Source organism: Cololabis saira, chromosome 14 (genome assembly GCF_033807715.1).
Source record: "Cololabis saira isolate AMF1-May2022 chromosome 14, fColSai1.1, whole genome shotgun sequence".
Lineage (NCBI taxonomy): Eukaryota > Metazoa > Chordata > Actinopteri > Beloniformes > Belonidae > Cololabis > Cololabis saira.
Window position 1 is genome coordinate 43,242,685 of NC_084600.1, and position 16,610 is coordinate 43,259,294.

The 16,610-nt window shown below is 40.1% G+C and overlaps 1 protein-coding gene across 1 annotated transcript in view; it reads left to right on the forward strand.

Annotated features, from left to right (window-relative positions):
• map3k7cl (map3k7 C-terminal like) overlaps positions 1-16,610 on the forward strand; it is a 40,131-nt gene that overhangs the window by 19,743 nt on the left and 3,778 nt on the right. Inside the window, exons 3-4 of the mRNA XM_061739311.1 lie at positions 9,038-9,096; positions 12,807-12,922. Coding sequence (XP_061595295.1) covers positions 9,038-9,096; positions 12,807-12,922 — 175 coding nt within the window. The remainder of the gene's footprint in view (positions 1-9,037; positions 9,097-12,806; positions 12,923-16,610) is intronic.

The following is a 16,610-nucleotide window of genomic DNA, read 5'->3' on the forward strand; positions in this document are numbered from 1 at the left end:
TGGTTACTTACTGGTTACTTACTGGTTAATCACTGGTTACTTATTGGTTACTTATTGGTTACTTACTGGTTACTTACTGGTTACTTATTGGTTACTTACTGGTTACTTACTGGTTACTTATTGGTTACTTATTGGTTACTTACTGGTTACTTACTGGTTACTTACTGGTTACTTATTGGTTACTTACTGGTTACTTACTGGTTACTTACTGGTTACTTACTGGTTACTTATTGGTTACTTACTGGTTACTTACTGGTTACTTATTGGTTACTTACTGGTTACTTACTGGTTACTTATTGGTTACTTACTGGTTACTTATTGGTTACTTATTGGTTACTTACTGGTTACTTATTGGTTACTTATTGGTTAGTTACTGGTGCATAAGTACATGGAGTAAGGTTGGCGGGTTAGCCTAGCTGTTGGGAACAGATGTGAACCGATGTCGCCGCCTGAGCAAGTGGGGGTCAGAGAAACGGAAGCTCCTAGAGTTTCTAGTGATGGTTCAAAGAAGAGGACTCAGTTTGGTGTGTTCATGAGATATTTACTGACAAAGATTATTATCATTAAACCTGGTGGCAGCTCTGATTATTGGTTGTTCCTTCTCTGTGATGGAAACTCTAACTCTGGTTGATGAACTCCTGCTGAAAAAACTTTCAACAACGAGCAAGCGAGTGATTATGTACATTCACTGAGTGAATATTATGAAAGTAAAATATATATTTCTCGCTGGAAATGTAATCAAAACGCATTTTTATGCAGAAACTAACTCAAAATATCGATTTTTTTTCACTAAAAAATGAGAAATGTCCGACAGGTTTTTTGGTGTCACGGCCAGAATCTTGAAAGTCACGTGACTTGGACGTAAAACGAATAGTCAGAAAAAATGTAACAATGTAACAATTCAAGGGCTATTATTATTATTATTATTATTATTATTATTATTATTATTAGGGCCCGAGCACTTGCAGTGCGAAGGCCCTATTGTATTTGCAGGAATTTTTATTATTATTAGGGCCCGAGCACTTGCAGTGCGAAGGCCCTATTGTATTTGCAGGAATTTTTATTATTATTATTATTATTTTTTTTTTTTTTCTTCTGACAAAGTGATGGCCTTTTTGCCCTCCTTAACGTGCCCAAAAAGTCACCAAATTTTGCACCCAAGTCAGGCCTGGCGAAAAATTTGATATTTAATGGTTTGCATTAATGGGCGTGGCAAAATGGCTCAACAGCGCCCCCTTGAAAACTTTGTGCCTCAAGCCCCACGATACGGTTTGACGTACATGCACGAAAATCGGTACACACCTGTATCATGGGACAACTTAAAGAAAAGTCTCTTGGCGTCATGCCCGAAACCGAACAGGAAGTCGGCCATTTTGAATTAATCGTGTCACTTTGGCGCAATTTATGCCATTCCTTCGGCAGTTAATTCAGCCCGAACCGTAACGTGCACCCAGGTGTGTTATACATCAAAATGTGCGTCTCCCTCCTGCGACCACACGCATTACTTTTCTCTTTCGAAAGCGTTACCGTGGCGCCGCTAGACGCCAACAAGCGCACCCCCCCTTCATCTGATTGGTCCATATTTGATAGTTCTCCAAAAGTCACCAAATTTTGCATGCAAGCCAGACATGGTGAAAAATTTGATATTTAATGGTTTGCATTAATGGGCGTGGCAAAATGGCTCAACAGCGCCCCCTTGAAAACTTTGTGCCTCAAGCCCCACGATACGGTTTGACGTACATGCACGAAAATCGGTACACACCTGTATCATGGGACAACTTAAAGAAAAGTCTCTTGGCGTCATGCCCGAAACCGAACAGGAAGTCGGCCATTTTGAATTAATCGTGTCACTTTGGCGCAATTTATGCCATTCCTTCGGCAGTTAATTCAGCCCGAACCGTAACGTGCACCCAGGTGTGTTATACATCAAAATGTGCGTCTCCCTCCTGCGACCACACGCATTACTTTTCTCTTTCGAAAGCGTTACCGTGGCGACGCTAGACGCCAACAAAAGCACCCCCCCTTCATCTGATTGGTCCATATTTGATAGTTCTCCAAAAGTCACCAAATTTTGCATGCAAGCCAGACTTGGCGATAAATTTGATATTTTATGGTTTGCATTAATGGGCGTGGCCTAACGGCTCAACAGCGCCCCCCGGAAAACTTTTATCTGCCATAACTTTTGAATGGTTTGACATAGGAAGTTGTGGGTGTTGTCATGGGACTCTGTAATGAGTTCTTAAGCTTCGTTGGCCTTAATTAGCCCCGCCCCTTCTTCTGATTGGTTGTCCCTTTTTTCTGTTATAACTTTTGAATGGTTTGACATAGAGAGTCGTGGGTGGTGTCATTTCAGATATGCTTATGGGGGGCGGTGGACGTGAGTGCGAGGGCCCGTTCATCGCTGCTTGCAGCTTTAATTATTATTATTATTTTTCTTCTGACAAAGTGATGGCCTTTTTGCCCCCCTTAACATGCCCAAAAAGTCACCAAATTTTGCACCCAAGTCAGGCCTGGCGAAAAATTTGATATTTAATGGTTTGCATTAATGGGCGTGGTAAAATGGCTCAACAGCGCCCCCTTGAAAACTTTGTGCCTCAAGCCCCACGATACGGTTTGACGTACATGCACGTAAATCGGTACACACCTGTATCATGGGGCAACTTAAAGAAAAGTCTCTTGGCGTCATGCCCGAAACCGAACCGGATGTCGGCCATTTTGAATTAATCGTGTCATTTTGGCGAAATTTATGCCATTCCTTCGGCAGTTAATTCAGCCCGAACCATAACGTGCACCCAGGTGTGTTATACATCAAAACGTGCGTCTCCATCCTCCGACACCACGCATTACTTTTCTCTTTCAAAAGCGTTACCGTGGCGACGCTAGACGCCAAAAAGCGCGCCCACCCTTCATCTGATTGGTTCAGACAGAAAAAACTTTGCGCCTCAAGCCCCATAATACGGTTTGACGTACATGAACGAAAATCGGTACACACCTGTATCATGTCGCAACTTAAAGAAAAGTCTTTTGGCGCCATGGCCGAAACCGAACAGGAAGTCGGCCATTTTGAACATTCTGAATTAATTGCGTAATTTTGGAGCAATATATGCCATTCCTTCGAGAGTTAATTCAGCCCGAACCGTTTCGTAAACCCAGATGTGTTATACATCAAAATGTGCGTCTCCATCCTGCGACTACACGCATTACTTTTCTCTTTCAAAAGTGTTACCGTGGCGACGCTAGACGCCAACAAGCGCACCCCCCCTTCATCTGATTGGTCCATATTTGATAGTTCCCCAAAAGGCACCAAATTTGGCATGCAAGCCAGGCCTGGCGATAAATTTGATATTTCATGGTTTGCATTAATGGGCGTGGCAAAATGGCTCAACAGCGCCCCCCGGAAAAATTTGTGCCTCAAGCCCCACAATACGGTTTGACGTACATGAACGAAAATCGGTACACACCTGTATCATGGCAGAACTCAAAGAAAAGTCTCTTGGAGCCATGGCCGAAACCGAACAGGATGTCGGCCATTTTGAATAAATTGTGTCATTTTGGCGAAATTTATGCCATTCCTTCGGCAGTTAATTCAGCCCGAACCGTAATGTGCACCCAGGAGTGTTATACATCAAAATGTGCGTCTACATCCTGCGACACCACGCATTACTTTTCTCTTTCAAAAGTGTTACCGTGGCGACGCTAGACGCCAAAAGGCGCGCCCCCCTTCATGTGATTGGTCCATATTTGATAGTTCTCCAAAAGGCACCAAATTTTGCATGCAAGCCAGGCCTGGTGATAAATTTGATATTTCATGGTTTGCATTAATGGGCGTGGCAAAATGGCTCAACAGCGCCCCCTAGAATACTTTTCTCTGCCATAACTTTTGAATGGTTTGACATAGGAAGTTGTGGGTGGTGTCATGGGACTCTGTAATGAGTCCTTAAGCTTCGTTGGCCTTAATTAGCCCCGCCCCTTCTTCTGATTGGTTGTCCCGATTTTCTGCTATAACTTTTGAATGGTTTGACATAGAGACTCGTGGGTGGTGTCTTTTTTCTGATATGCTTATGGGGGGCGGTGGCCGTGAGTGCGAGGGCCCGTTCATCGCTGCTTGCAGCTTTAATTATTATTATTATTTTTCTTCTGACAAAGTGATGGCCTTTTTGCCCCCCTTAACATGCCCAAAAAGTCACCAAATTTTGCACCCAAGTCAGGCCTGGCGAAAAATTTGATATTTAATGGTTTGCATTAATGGGCGTGGCAAAATGGCTCAACAGCGCCCCCTTGAAAACTTTGTGCCTCAAGCCCCACAATACGGTTTGACGTACATGCACGAAAATCGGTACACACCTGTATCATGGGACAACTTAAAGAAAAGTCTCTTGCCGTCATGCCCGAAACCGAACAGGAAGTCGGCCATTTTGAATTAATCGTGTCACTTTGGCGCAATTTATGCCATTCCTTCGGCAGTTAATTCAGCCCGAACCGTAACGTGCACCCTGGTGTATTATACATCAAAATGTGCGTCTCCCTCCTGCGACCACACGCATTACTTTTCTCTTTCAAAAGCGTTACCGTGGCGACGCTAGACGCCAAAAAGCGCGCCCACCCTTCATCTGGTTGGTTCAGACAGAAAAAACTTTGCGCCTCAAGCCCCATAATACGGTTTGACGTACATGAACGAAAATTGGTACACTCCTGTATCATGTCGCAACTAAAAGAAAAGTCTCTTGGCGCCATGGCCGAAACCGAACAGGAAGTCGGCCATTTTGAACATTCTGAATTAATTGCGTAATTTTGGAGCAATATATGCCATTCTTCGAGAGTTAATTCAGCCCGAACCGTATCGTGAACCCAGATGTGTTATACATCAAAATGTGCGTCTCCATCCTGCGACTACACGCATTACTTTTCTCTTTCGAAAGTGTTACCGTGGCGACGCTAGACGCCAACAAGCGCACCCCCCCTTCATCTGATTGGTCCATATTTGATAGTTCCCCAAAAGGCACCAAATTTGGCATGCAAGCCAGGCCTGGTGATAAATTTGATATTTCATGGTTTGCATTAATGGGCGTGGCAAAATGGCTCAACAGCGCCCCCCGGAAAACTTTGTGCCTCAAGCCCCACAATACGGTTTGACGTACATGCACGAAAATCGCTACACACCTGTATCATGGCACAACTTAAAGAAAAGTCTCTTGGAGCCATGGCCAAAACCGAACAGGATGTCGGCCATTTTGAATAAATTGTGTCATTTTGGCGAAATTTATGCCATTCCTTCGAGAGTTAATTCAGCCCGAACCGTAACGTGCACCCAGGTGTGTTATACATCAAAATGTGCGTCTACATCCTGCGACACCACGCATTACTTTTCTCTTTCAAAAGTGTTACCGTGGCGACGCTAGACGCCAAGAGGCGCGCCCCCCCTTCATGTGATTGGTCCATATTTGATAGTTCTCCAAAAGTCACCAAATTTTGCATGCAAGCCAGGCCTGGTGATAAATTTTATATTTCATGGTTTGCATTAATGGGCGTGGCCTAACGGCTCAACAGCGCCACCTTGAATACTTTTCTCTGCCATAACTTTTGAATGGTTTGACATAGAGAGTCGTGGGTGGTGTCATCAGATTCTGTATGGAGTCCTTGACCTTCATTGGCCTGAATTAGCCCCGCCCCTTCTTCTGATTGGTTGTCCCTTTTTTCTGCTATAAACTTTGAATGGTTTGACATAGGAAGTCGTAGGTGGTGTCAAGGGACTCTGCAATGAGTCCTTGAGCTTCTTTGGCCTGAATTAGCCCCGCCCCTTCTTCTGATTGGTTGTCCCTTTTTTATAATAAAATCGCCACGAGCCGCCAGTCGCTCTCGCGCTGACTCCCGCTTCCTGATTCAAACGTCTGCCGGCCCCGCCCCCCGACCAATCGGTGGCGAGTAGGGTGATGACGGCCCCGCCTCCCGACCAATCAGTGGCGCGGAGGGTGATGACGGCCCCGCCCCCCGACCAATCGGTGGCGAGTAGGGTGATGACGGCCCCGCCCCCCGACCAATCAGCTCCCTGTAATGTGGTGACGTCAGAAATATTCCCAGCTCAGCCCGGTTACAACCTTGGCAGAATGGTTACAGAAAAAGTAATAATTAAAATAGTAGGGTTTTACTAATATTTATAACTTACAAATATTTAAAAAAATTAGAAAAAACAGCTCCAGACTTACATTACTAAATATCGATATGTTGGTCTCTCCTAAGTCAGTAGGTCAAATAGAAATGAGAAGCTGAGCCTTAGCTCAGCCAGAGCGTTCCCGTCTTTGGAGTCAGAGATCAGAGTTCGATTCCTGCAGTATCCAGACTTTTTTGTCAGCAATTTTTTTTTTTCTACATCAATATGTGCGTCCCTGTCCTGCAACGACGCACATTACTTTTCTCATTGAAAAGCGTTACCGCGGCAACGCTAGACACCAAAAAGTGCGCCCACCCTTCATCTGATTGGTTCAGAGGGAAAAAACTTTGAGCCTCAAGCCCCATAATACGGTTTGACGTACATGAACGAAAATCGGTACACACCTGTATCATGTCGCAACTTAAAGAAAAGTCTCTTGGCGCCATGGCCGAAATTGAACAGGAAGTCGGCCATTTTGAATTAATTGTGTAATTTTGGCGCAATTAATGCCATTCCTTCGGCAATTAATACGGCCCGAACCGTAACGTGCATCCAGGTGACTTATACCTCAAAATGTGCGTCTCCATCTTGCGACTACGCGCATTACTTTTCTCTTTCAAAAGTGTTACCGTGGCGATGCTAGACGCCAAAAAGCGTGCCCCCTTAATCTGATTGGTCCATATTTGATAGTTCTCCAAAAGTCACCAAATTTTGCATGCAAGCCAGGCCTGGTGATAAATTTGATATTTCATGGTTTGCATTAATGGGCGTGGCAAGATGGCTCAACAGCACCCCCCGGAAAACTTTTCTCTGCCATAACTTTTGAATGGTTTGACATAAAGAGTCATGGGTGGTGTCATGGGACTCGGTATTGAGTCCTTGACCATAATTGGTGAAAATTAGCCCCGCCCCTTCTTTTGATTGGTTGTCCCTATTTCCTGCTATAACTTTTGAATGGTTTGACATGGAGAGTCGTGGGTGGTGTCATCAGACTCTGTATGGAGTCCTTGACCTTCATTGGCCTGAATTAGCCCCGCCCCTTCTTGTGATTGGTTGTCCCTTTTTTCTGCTATAACTTTTGAATGGTTTGACATAGGAAGTCGTGGGTGGTGTCATTTCTGATATGCTTATGGGGGGTGGCGGCCGTGAGTGCGAGGGCCCGTTCATCGCTGCTTGCAGCTTTAATTATTATTATTATTAGATAATTTGTACTTTTTGTATTGAGAAATCTAAAGTATTTCACTATTATTTTGAAAGTTGTTATGCCATTAGGAAATTTAATTTACTTAATTTATAGCATGATTTGAGTATTTTCATACTTTAATATTCAACATCATTCTTTAAATGTCATTTCATTGTATTAATTAAAATATTGACTGTAAATGTAATTAAGGTTAAATAAAGTAATTAAGGTTAAATAAAATAATTGATGTTAAAATTAATTCATACTTACCTGAAAACATGCTAAGAAACAGACCAACAATAAATATTAAAGATAAGTGAAATTCATACTTACCTGACAACATGCTAAAATAATGGACAAATGGGTAACTTTATTTGTAAATTTGCAATTTAATATTAAGGTTTGGGTTTCACAGTATTTATTTATTTATTTAGGTGTTTATTTTATGGTATTTTCTGCAATTATCTCGTATTTTGTATGCTTACTTCATATTATAATCATTTGAATTATGTACAGAATTTAAGCATTTTCTTTTTGTGGGTTTTGATTGAAAGGTTTTTCACCTAATGGCAAAAAATTGATTATGCACCTTGGAAATAAAAGAAAGAAAAGGAAAAGCTGTCTGGTCATTGAGTGGATTCCAGTCCAAGACTCTGGGTAGATGACATCCCTTTCAAGTGGGGAAAATTGCATGGCAAAAAACCTAGGAAACTTGACAGTAACCCCTCTACGTTTTTGCACTTTGGACCAACGTAGGCAGGAAACGTTTTTATGTGAGACTGGGTTGCCAGGGGAGACATGTGTATCCAGTACTTACAGTAGTTGTCCCCGTGTATTTGTACCCTGCATGTAGCTTCCCAGGTAACGCAAGATGTTAATTCAATGTTGAATTATGGTCAAAAAGGGTGATTTTTGTTTTAGGTCGACAACTTATTTTATTTTTTATTTTTTATTTATTTAGAATAGGGACAGCGCATATTAATAAACATTTAAATAAGTACATACATAAATGTAAATATGCCAGATATTGTCAGGATTTGACATTTCCCTGTTTTGTTTTGTAAGCCCATGTCCCTCACACTGCAAAAACTCAAAATATTTGTCTTATTTCTAGTTAAAATGTCTAATTTCTAGTCAAAAAAATCTCATTGCACATAAAACAAGAGTAATTACCAGAAAAATAACTTGTTAATTGACAATTTCCACCTGTTTCAAGTAAATTTTCTTGAAATAAGTAGAAAAATCTGCCAGTGATTTTTATTTTTATTTTTTATTTTTATTTTATTTTTAGATATTATCTAAAATCTTGCTCCACTGGCAGATTTTTCTGCTTATTTTAAGTGAAAATCTACTTGAAACAGGTGAAAATTGTTGTTTTTTCCAGTGATGAGTCTTGTTTTAAGTGTAATGAGATTTTTTTTGACTAAAAATGTGACATTTTAACTAGAAATAAGACAAATATTCTTGTTAAGATTTTGAGTTTTTGCAGTGTAGAACTCCTGTTTTATCATCTTTTCAGGGATTTCAATTTGAGGTTTTGCTGCTTTATTTCTGGCAAAGTTTGAAGCAGATGTGATCAAACACTAAACTGGATGTTTACAGTGTTGGCATCAAAAATCTACGCATTTTTGAAAGTATGCTGTGACTCTTCTGATAGTTCACTATTGTGATCAGGTGTGAATGAAACATGTGTTCTGTTCTTACAGATGGAAAGGATGTAGACGACCATTCGCGAAGCCTCCCGGACCTCGAGCAACGGCTGCAGGTAAACAGAACCGCCGCACCGCTGCACCACTGCAACCGCTGCACCGCTGCACCACTGCATGCACCACTGCACGCACTGCTGCATGCATCGCTGCATGCAGTGGCGTCAATTCAGTCTCACTAAGGTATGGCAAGGTTACGAGTCACAGAACTTAACTAGAGTATCAATCAACACGTCCAGCAAATACTCATCACAGAAGTTTATGTAGCTTATCTGTGTGGTCAAGAAAACTGGAACTTTTTCAAATGCAGTCTCGCTCACTGCAAAAACTCAAAATCTTACCAGGAATATTTGTCTTATTTCCAGTTAAAATGTCTCATTTTTAGTCAAAAAATCTCATTACACTTAAAACAAGATTCATCACCAGAAAAATAACTTATTTGACAATTTTCACCTGTTTCAAGTAGATTTTCACTTGAAATAAGTAGAAAATCTGCCAGTGGGACAAGATTTATCTTCTTATTACAAGCTAAAAATCTTGTTCCACTGGCAGATTTTTCTACTTATTTTAAGTGAAAATCTACTTGAAACAGGTGAAAATGGTTGTTTTTGAGTCTTGTCTTAAATGTAATGAGATTTTTTTTGACAAAAAATTAGACATTTTAACTAGAAATAAGACAAATATTCTTAAGATTTTGAGTTTTTGCAGTGTATAATAACTAGTGTATGTATGTATTAAGTAATAGAATAATCAATACAAATAGACACAGAGTAATTCCATAAATGTATTTAAAAAACAAACATTTACATTTAACCCTTGAAGCCGAGGTGTGGCGGCTGCTGGACCTTCATACCCAATTGACGCCCCTGGCTGCATGCACTGCTGCATGCACTGCTGCACCGCTGCACCGCTGCACCGCTGCATGCACCACTTTCCCCAGAGAAACGGCGGAAAGAGTCGTAGGGACTCGCTGTGTCTGGTTAGTGGTATAGGTGAAGTTATGAGAAGGCAGAAGAAGGTACCGTATTTTGACGACCATACGGCCGTGTGAAAAGGCGCACCCTCAGTTTTTTGTGTCATTTCTGTATTTAAAACACACATACGGCGCACCGACCGAAAAGGCGCCGTCTACACACACGGAGCGCCTTACAACAACACACACATGCGTGCCGCACAACACACACACACACACACACACACACACACACACACAAGCACACAAGTGTGCATATTTAAAAATAAAGCGGGAGCAAAACTTAGTTTGATTGTACTTTATTTAAGTTATTACATTAATCAAACCCATTGAAATCTTCATCCTCCGTTTCTGCATTCATCCGAGCCTGATCGCGCTGAGACCGGGAGAACTGCAGCTCTCTGGCCGCGCTGCAGCCGAGTCAAATGATGCCCTCGGAAATGATGCCGGTGTTCTGCCATTCCCTGCTCCCTGCCACAAAATGCTACTTTGTGGTTCTGCGCATGCGCACAGTCGATTTACAAAGTTTAATTGCGACGCCAATCATTTCTTGCACGATCTAAAAAGGATAATATGGGATGTTGAGTATTTGATCCTTCAAAATACACGACCCATGCCATGAATTGCATTACACTTTGTGAAAATTATACGATAAAGAGAGAAAAAAAAAACAATTATATCTATATAGCTTTATTTGATATTCATTCGGCTATTCACCTTTATTTAACCAGGCAGGTCATTAATAACACATTCTTATTTACAATGACGGCCTGGCAGGAGACAAGGAAGTGGTTTAGGGAGTAAAACACAGTAAAATTGTAGCTCTACAAAGGTAGAAAACCATTAGGTAGCATTTTTGGCAAAGCAGCAAAAAATGGCAGAACACCGGCTTTTGCAAAAGCCCAAACAACAGTCCAACCCAGCAGACACGTCAGCCCACGCATCTACAATCCATCAACAGTAAACGACGCTCAGGCGGCGGTTCCTCCGGCCTTTGGGCCCACCTCTGCGGTGCAGCTCCCCCCAGGAGCCGGGAGTTTTTTACTCAAGTAAAAGTATAAAAGTACTGGTTTCAAAACTATTTAAAGTATAAAAGTAAAAGTAATGTAAGGTGGAAAAAGCCATTAAGGACAAAAGCCATTGAAAATGAATGAATCTTAGTAAAATATAAATATATTAAAGGAGCATATATGTGTACTATTGAGCATTAACATGTGTTAATATAAATATATTAAAGAAGCATATATGTGTACTATTGAGCATTAACATGTGTTAATATAAATATATTAAAGAAGCATATATGTGTACTATTGAGCATTAACATGTGTTAATATAAATATATTAAAGAAGCATATATGTGTACTATTGAGCATTAACATGTGTTAATATAAATATATTAAAGAAGCATATATGTGTACTATTGAGCATTAACATGTGTTTCAGAGAGCAGCAGATATGATGACTAGTTGCCTATAAGTATTGTAATGGTGCAAAAAGTCAAACGTTCATGTTCATGTTATCATTTATCCTAACCTTTATTGGAATGTACATCCAAGTTTAGTTGCAGGAATCTGAGGGAACGGATGTAAGAACAAAACTGGACAAGAACATCTGAAACAACCACAACCAAATTCACTCTATCCGGATGGAGCAATTTAACTGGATAGTTTTTATTAAAGGCCCAAATGAAATAGAGTAACGAGGCTGTTTTTAAAATGTAAGGAGTGTAGCACCCTATGATGTAATAATTTCCTGAAAATGTAATAAAATTTGCACTTAACTCAATCAAAAATGTAATAAAACTCAATAATGTAATAACTTCTCCAATAATGTAATAAAATATCCTGACGGATATTGTAATAACGTTTTTACCGATAATGTAATACCTTATTACATTATTGGGAATTTATTACATGCTACTCAAAGTCTGCAATTTAACCCAATAATCATTCTGGTTTTTCAAATCCAGCGTATAAAACATTCTTACATACTTAAAACACAAAATGTAGAACTCTGGACTGAAAATGAACATATATATTACATTATTTGTCAAGTATTACATTATCAGTTTAGGAAGAAAAAAAAAAGACCCACCTAAAAATGTAATAAATTCCCAATAATGTAATAAGGTATTACATTATCGGTAAAAATGTTATTACAATATCAGTCAGGATATTTTATTACATTATTGGTGAAGTTATTACATTATTGGATTTTATTACATTTTTGATTGAGTTAAGTGCAAATTTTATTACATTTTCAGGAAATAATTACATTATAGGGTGCTACAAGGAGTAGAAAGTACAGATAATTGCGTGAAAATGTAAGGAGTAAAAGTAAAAAGTCGTCTGAAAAATAATTACTCCAGTGAAGTATAGATAACCAAAATTTCTACTTAAGTAAGGTAACAAAGCGGTACATTTAAAAAAAAAAAAAGAAAAGACGTTTATATGCGCATAATGGTCGCAAAAATACGGTAATCTCCTTTTTAAGATTAGCTTTGAAAAGGTTAGAGTTTCCCACCAGGGAAGGCTTCTCAAAGTACCCCCCCCTGTCCCGTCTCCTCTTTTCCCTGTCCTCCAGCCCGTCCCCCCCTGCGTGTCCCTCAGAGAAAGTAACCTCCACCTGTCCTCTCTCCTCTGTCCTCTCTCCTGTCCTCCAGCCCGTCCCTCCCTGCGTGTCCCTCAGAGAAAGTAACCCCCACCTGTCCTCTGTCCTCTGTCCTCCAGCCCGTCCCTCCCTGCGTGTCCCTCAGGGAAAGTAACCCCCACCTGTCCTCTGTCCTCTGTCCTCCAGCCCGTCCCTCCCTGCGTGTCCCTCAGGGAAAGCGTCCACGTCTACAAGCAGCACTGCAGGATGGCCCGGGAGTTCCACCAGGTCAAACACGACATGGCCGTCCTGGAGGACCGCAAGTAAGTTACTGAGATAAAAACCCTAGTTGGAAACACACCTGACCTCAAATCAGTGAAGATAAAGGGGATTTGTGATAATAATTGCAATAACCAAGGTTTATAAGTAGGAGATGTGGGGATCATGTTGTCCAGCAGATGTGTGAAGTAAACATGTAAACCCCCCCTGTAAAGCCAATTTCCCCTCTGGGGGACAATAAAATGAAATTGAATTGAATTAAATTACAAGGAATGTCAATTTATTTATTTTTTTAAGACTTTTTTTTCTGTTTTTCTTTTTTTTTCCTTCTATTTTTCATTTTTTCTCTTTTTTCTCTTTTTTCCTTTTTTCTCTTTTTTTCTTCTTTTTTACTTTTTTTATTCTGCCTTTTTACTTTTTTCTTTTTTCTTCTTTTTTCTCTTTTTTTCTTCCTTTTTCCTTTCTTTTTTAATCTCAACATTTTGACTTTTTTCTCGAAATTTTGACTTTTTTCTCGACTTTTTTCTTAACATTTCGACTTTTTTCACGAAATTTTGACTTTTTTCTCGACATATCGACTTTTTTCTCGAGATTGTACTTCAACATTAATCTCGACATTTCAACCTTTTTCTCGAAATTTTGACTTATTTATTTATTTATTTATTTATTTATTTATTTATTTATTTATTTATTTATTTATTTATTTATTTATTTATTCATTCATTCATTCATTCATTCATTCATTCATTCATTCATTCATTCATTCATTCATTCATTCATTCATTCATTCATTCATTCATTTATTTATGTATTTATTAGGGATCCCCATTAGTCCTCACTGCAGTGGAGATTATTCTTCCCGGGGTCCAACATTGCACACATAAAACAATAAAATACAATCTTTACAATTAAAACAGAACTAAATCTAAACTAAAATGATCTGAGATGTGATGGAATTCAACCCTTAAATTGTTAAACCCAGGCAGAACCAAACAACAAAAATATTACATTTTACACACTCAGAATTTCAGAATAAACCAAGAATTTCAGAATAAACCAACTAACTAAAAATGACTTCCTTGCTAAGTTCTGCTTTTCTTCATTTATTTTTCAAATAAAATAAAATCAAATCAAATCGAACTTTATTTATATACAGTAGCACCTTTCATTTGTGATACTAGCCTTATTGTTTATCCTGGTTAAATGTGGTGGAAACTTGTTCCATTATGTTACTGCTCTAGACATCGTAGCCTCTTTAGTGTTATACGGTGGCCGAGACCCGCCATTGCTGCAAATAAAAGTAACGCTGCAAACAGAAACAAACGCCGCTGCAAATAAAAGAAACGCTGCAAACGGAAACAAACACCGCTGCAAATAAAATAAACGCTGCAAACGGAAACAAACGCAGCTGCAAATAAAAGTAACGCTGCAAACAGAAACAAACGCCGCTGCAAATAAAAGAAACGCTGCAAACAGAAACAAACGCCGCTGCAAATAAAAGAAACGCTGCAAACAGAAACAAACGCCGCTGCAAATAAAAGAAACGCTGCAAACAGAAACAAACGCTGCTGCAAATAAAAGTAACGCTGCAAACAGAAACAAACGCCGCTGCAAAATAAAAGAAACGCTGCAAACAGAAACAAACGCCGCTGCAAATAAAAGAAACGCTGCAAACGGAAACAAATGCCACTGCAAATAAAAGTAACGCTGCAAACGGAAACAAACGCCGCTGCAAATAAAAGAAACGCTGCAAATATAAATAAACCCCACTGTAAATAAAATAAAAAAACGACGCAAATAAAAAAGCCACAACGGAAGTGAATTACCGGGGACTATTTTTGCCGATGCACCGGTTGTTGCACATAAAAAATTACACGTAGCAACGTTGAACACTAACCTTTTCACTTATTTTCTCGTTCGTTGTTCTTCTTATTCCTCGCTCTTCTTATTCCTTCCTTTTCACTTACGTCCTCTTCGTCTTCTTATTCTCCTCTCATGTAGAAAACACCGGTGCATCAGCAAAAATAGTCCCCGGTAATTCACTTCCGTTGTGGCTTTTTTATTTGCAGCGTTTCTTTTATTTGCAGCGGCGTTTGTTTTTATTTGCAAATGTTTATTTTATTTGCAAAGCGTTTATTTTATTTGCAGCAGCGTTTCTTTTTATTTGCAGCGTTTCTTTAATTTTCAGCAATGGCGTGTCTCGCCCACCGTTGTGTTAGGTGTAAAACCTAATCTACAGAGATGTTTCACTGAGACAGGACAGTTAAATATTAGCTGCACTGTTATGACAAATGATTTAAGATCATGTGATACACGAACATCAGTGTGTGTGTGGAACTGGATTATGGATCATCTGGGGTTTTTATCACATTTATTCTCTATTTATTTACTGTTTATGATTTAATGTGATGCTTATCTGCTTTAATGTTGTGTAACCATGGACAAAAGCAGGACTGACACACACACACACACACACACACACACACACACACACACACACACACACACACACACACACACACACACACACACACACACACACACACACACACACACACACACACACACACCAGCAGCTGTGACAGGTCTTAGCAGGGATAACTCTGTCAGCGTCACGGAGCCGTGATCTCGGCTCAGGTCCTAAAAACGGCCTTGACGGCCTTGAACCGGATCAGAGAGATCAGAGCCCTGAGACAAACCCGGATCAGAGTCAGACCCGGATCAGAACCGTGCGAGTCTGACGGCACAAATCTGACATGAATCTGACATGAATGGATTAGAGAACCCGCGAGTCAAACCCGGCACACTCCCTCGTGTCAGGAAGATCCCCCGACACTCCGACACCCCGGGCTTTCTCCTAAACCCAAACACAACCAGGCCAAAGCAAAACGAGGTGTTTAGTAAAAGCTTTGCTTCGTGAGATTCTAGATCAGGGCTCGGCAACCCTTTAGCTTTAGTGGCTCCTGGAGCTTTTTTTAAAATGTTTGACCTTTTTTTTTAATTTTTTTCCTTTTTTCCTTTTTTTTCTTTTTTTTCTTTTTTTCTCTTTTTTCTTCCTTTTTCCTTTTTTCTTCTTTTTTTCTCTTTTTTTCTTCCTTTTTCCTTTCTTTTTTAATCTCGACATTTTGACTTTTTTCTTAACATTTCTACTTTTTTCACTAAATTTTGACTTTTTTTCTCGACATTTCGACTTTTTTCTCAACATTTCGACTTTTTTCTCTAGATTGTACTTCAACGGTGGCTTAGTGGTTAGCACTGTTGCCTCACAGCAAGAAGGTCCCCGGTTGGACTCCCAGGCCCGGCAGGGGCCTTTCTGTGTGGAGTTTGCATGTTCTCCCCGTGCTTGCGTGGGTTTTCTCCGGGTACTCCGGCTTCCTCCCACAGTCCAAAAACATGCATGCTAGGTTAATTGGTGATTCTAAATTGCCCGTAGGTGTGAGCGTGAGTGTGATTGTGAGCATGGTTTGTGTGTTTATATGTGGCCCTGCGATGGACTGGTGACCTGTCCATCTGAAATCACCTGAAATTAGCTGGGATAGACTCCAGCAGACCCCCGTGACCCCCGCAAGGGATAAAGCGGGTATAGATAATGGATGGATGGATGGATGGATGGATGTACTTCAACATTAATCTCGACATTTCGACTTTTTTCTCAACATTTCGACCTTTTTTTCTCTAAATTTTGACTTTTTTCTTCGACATTTTGACTTTTTTCTCGAAGTGCATAATGAA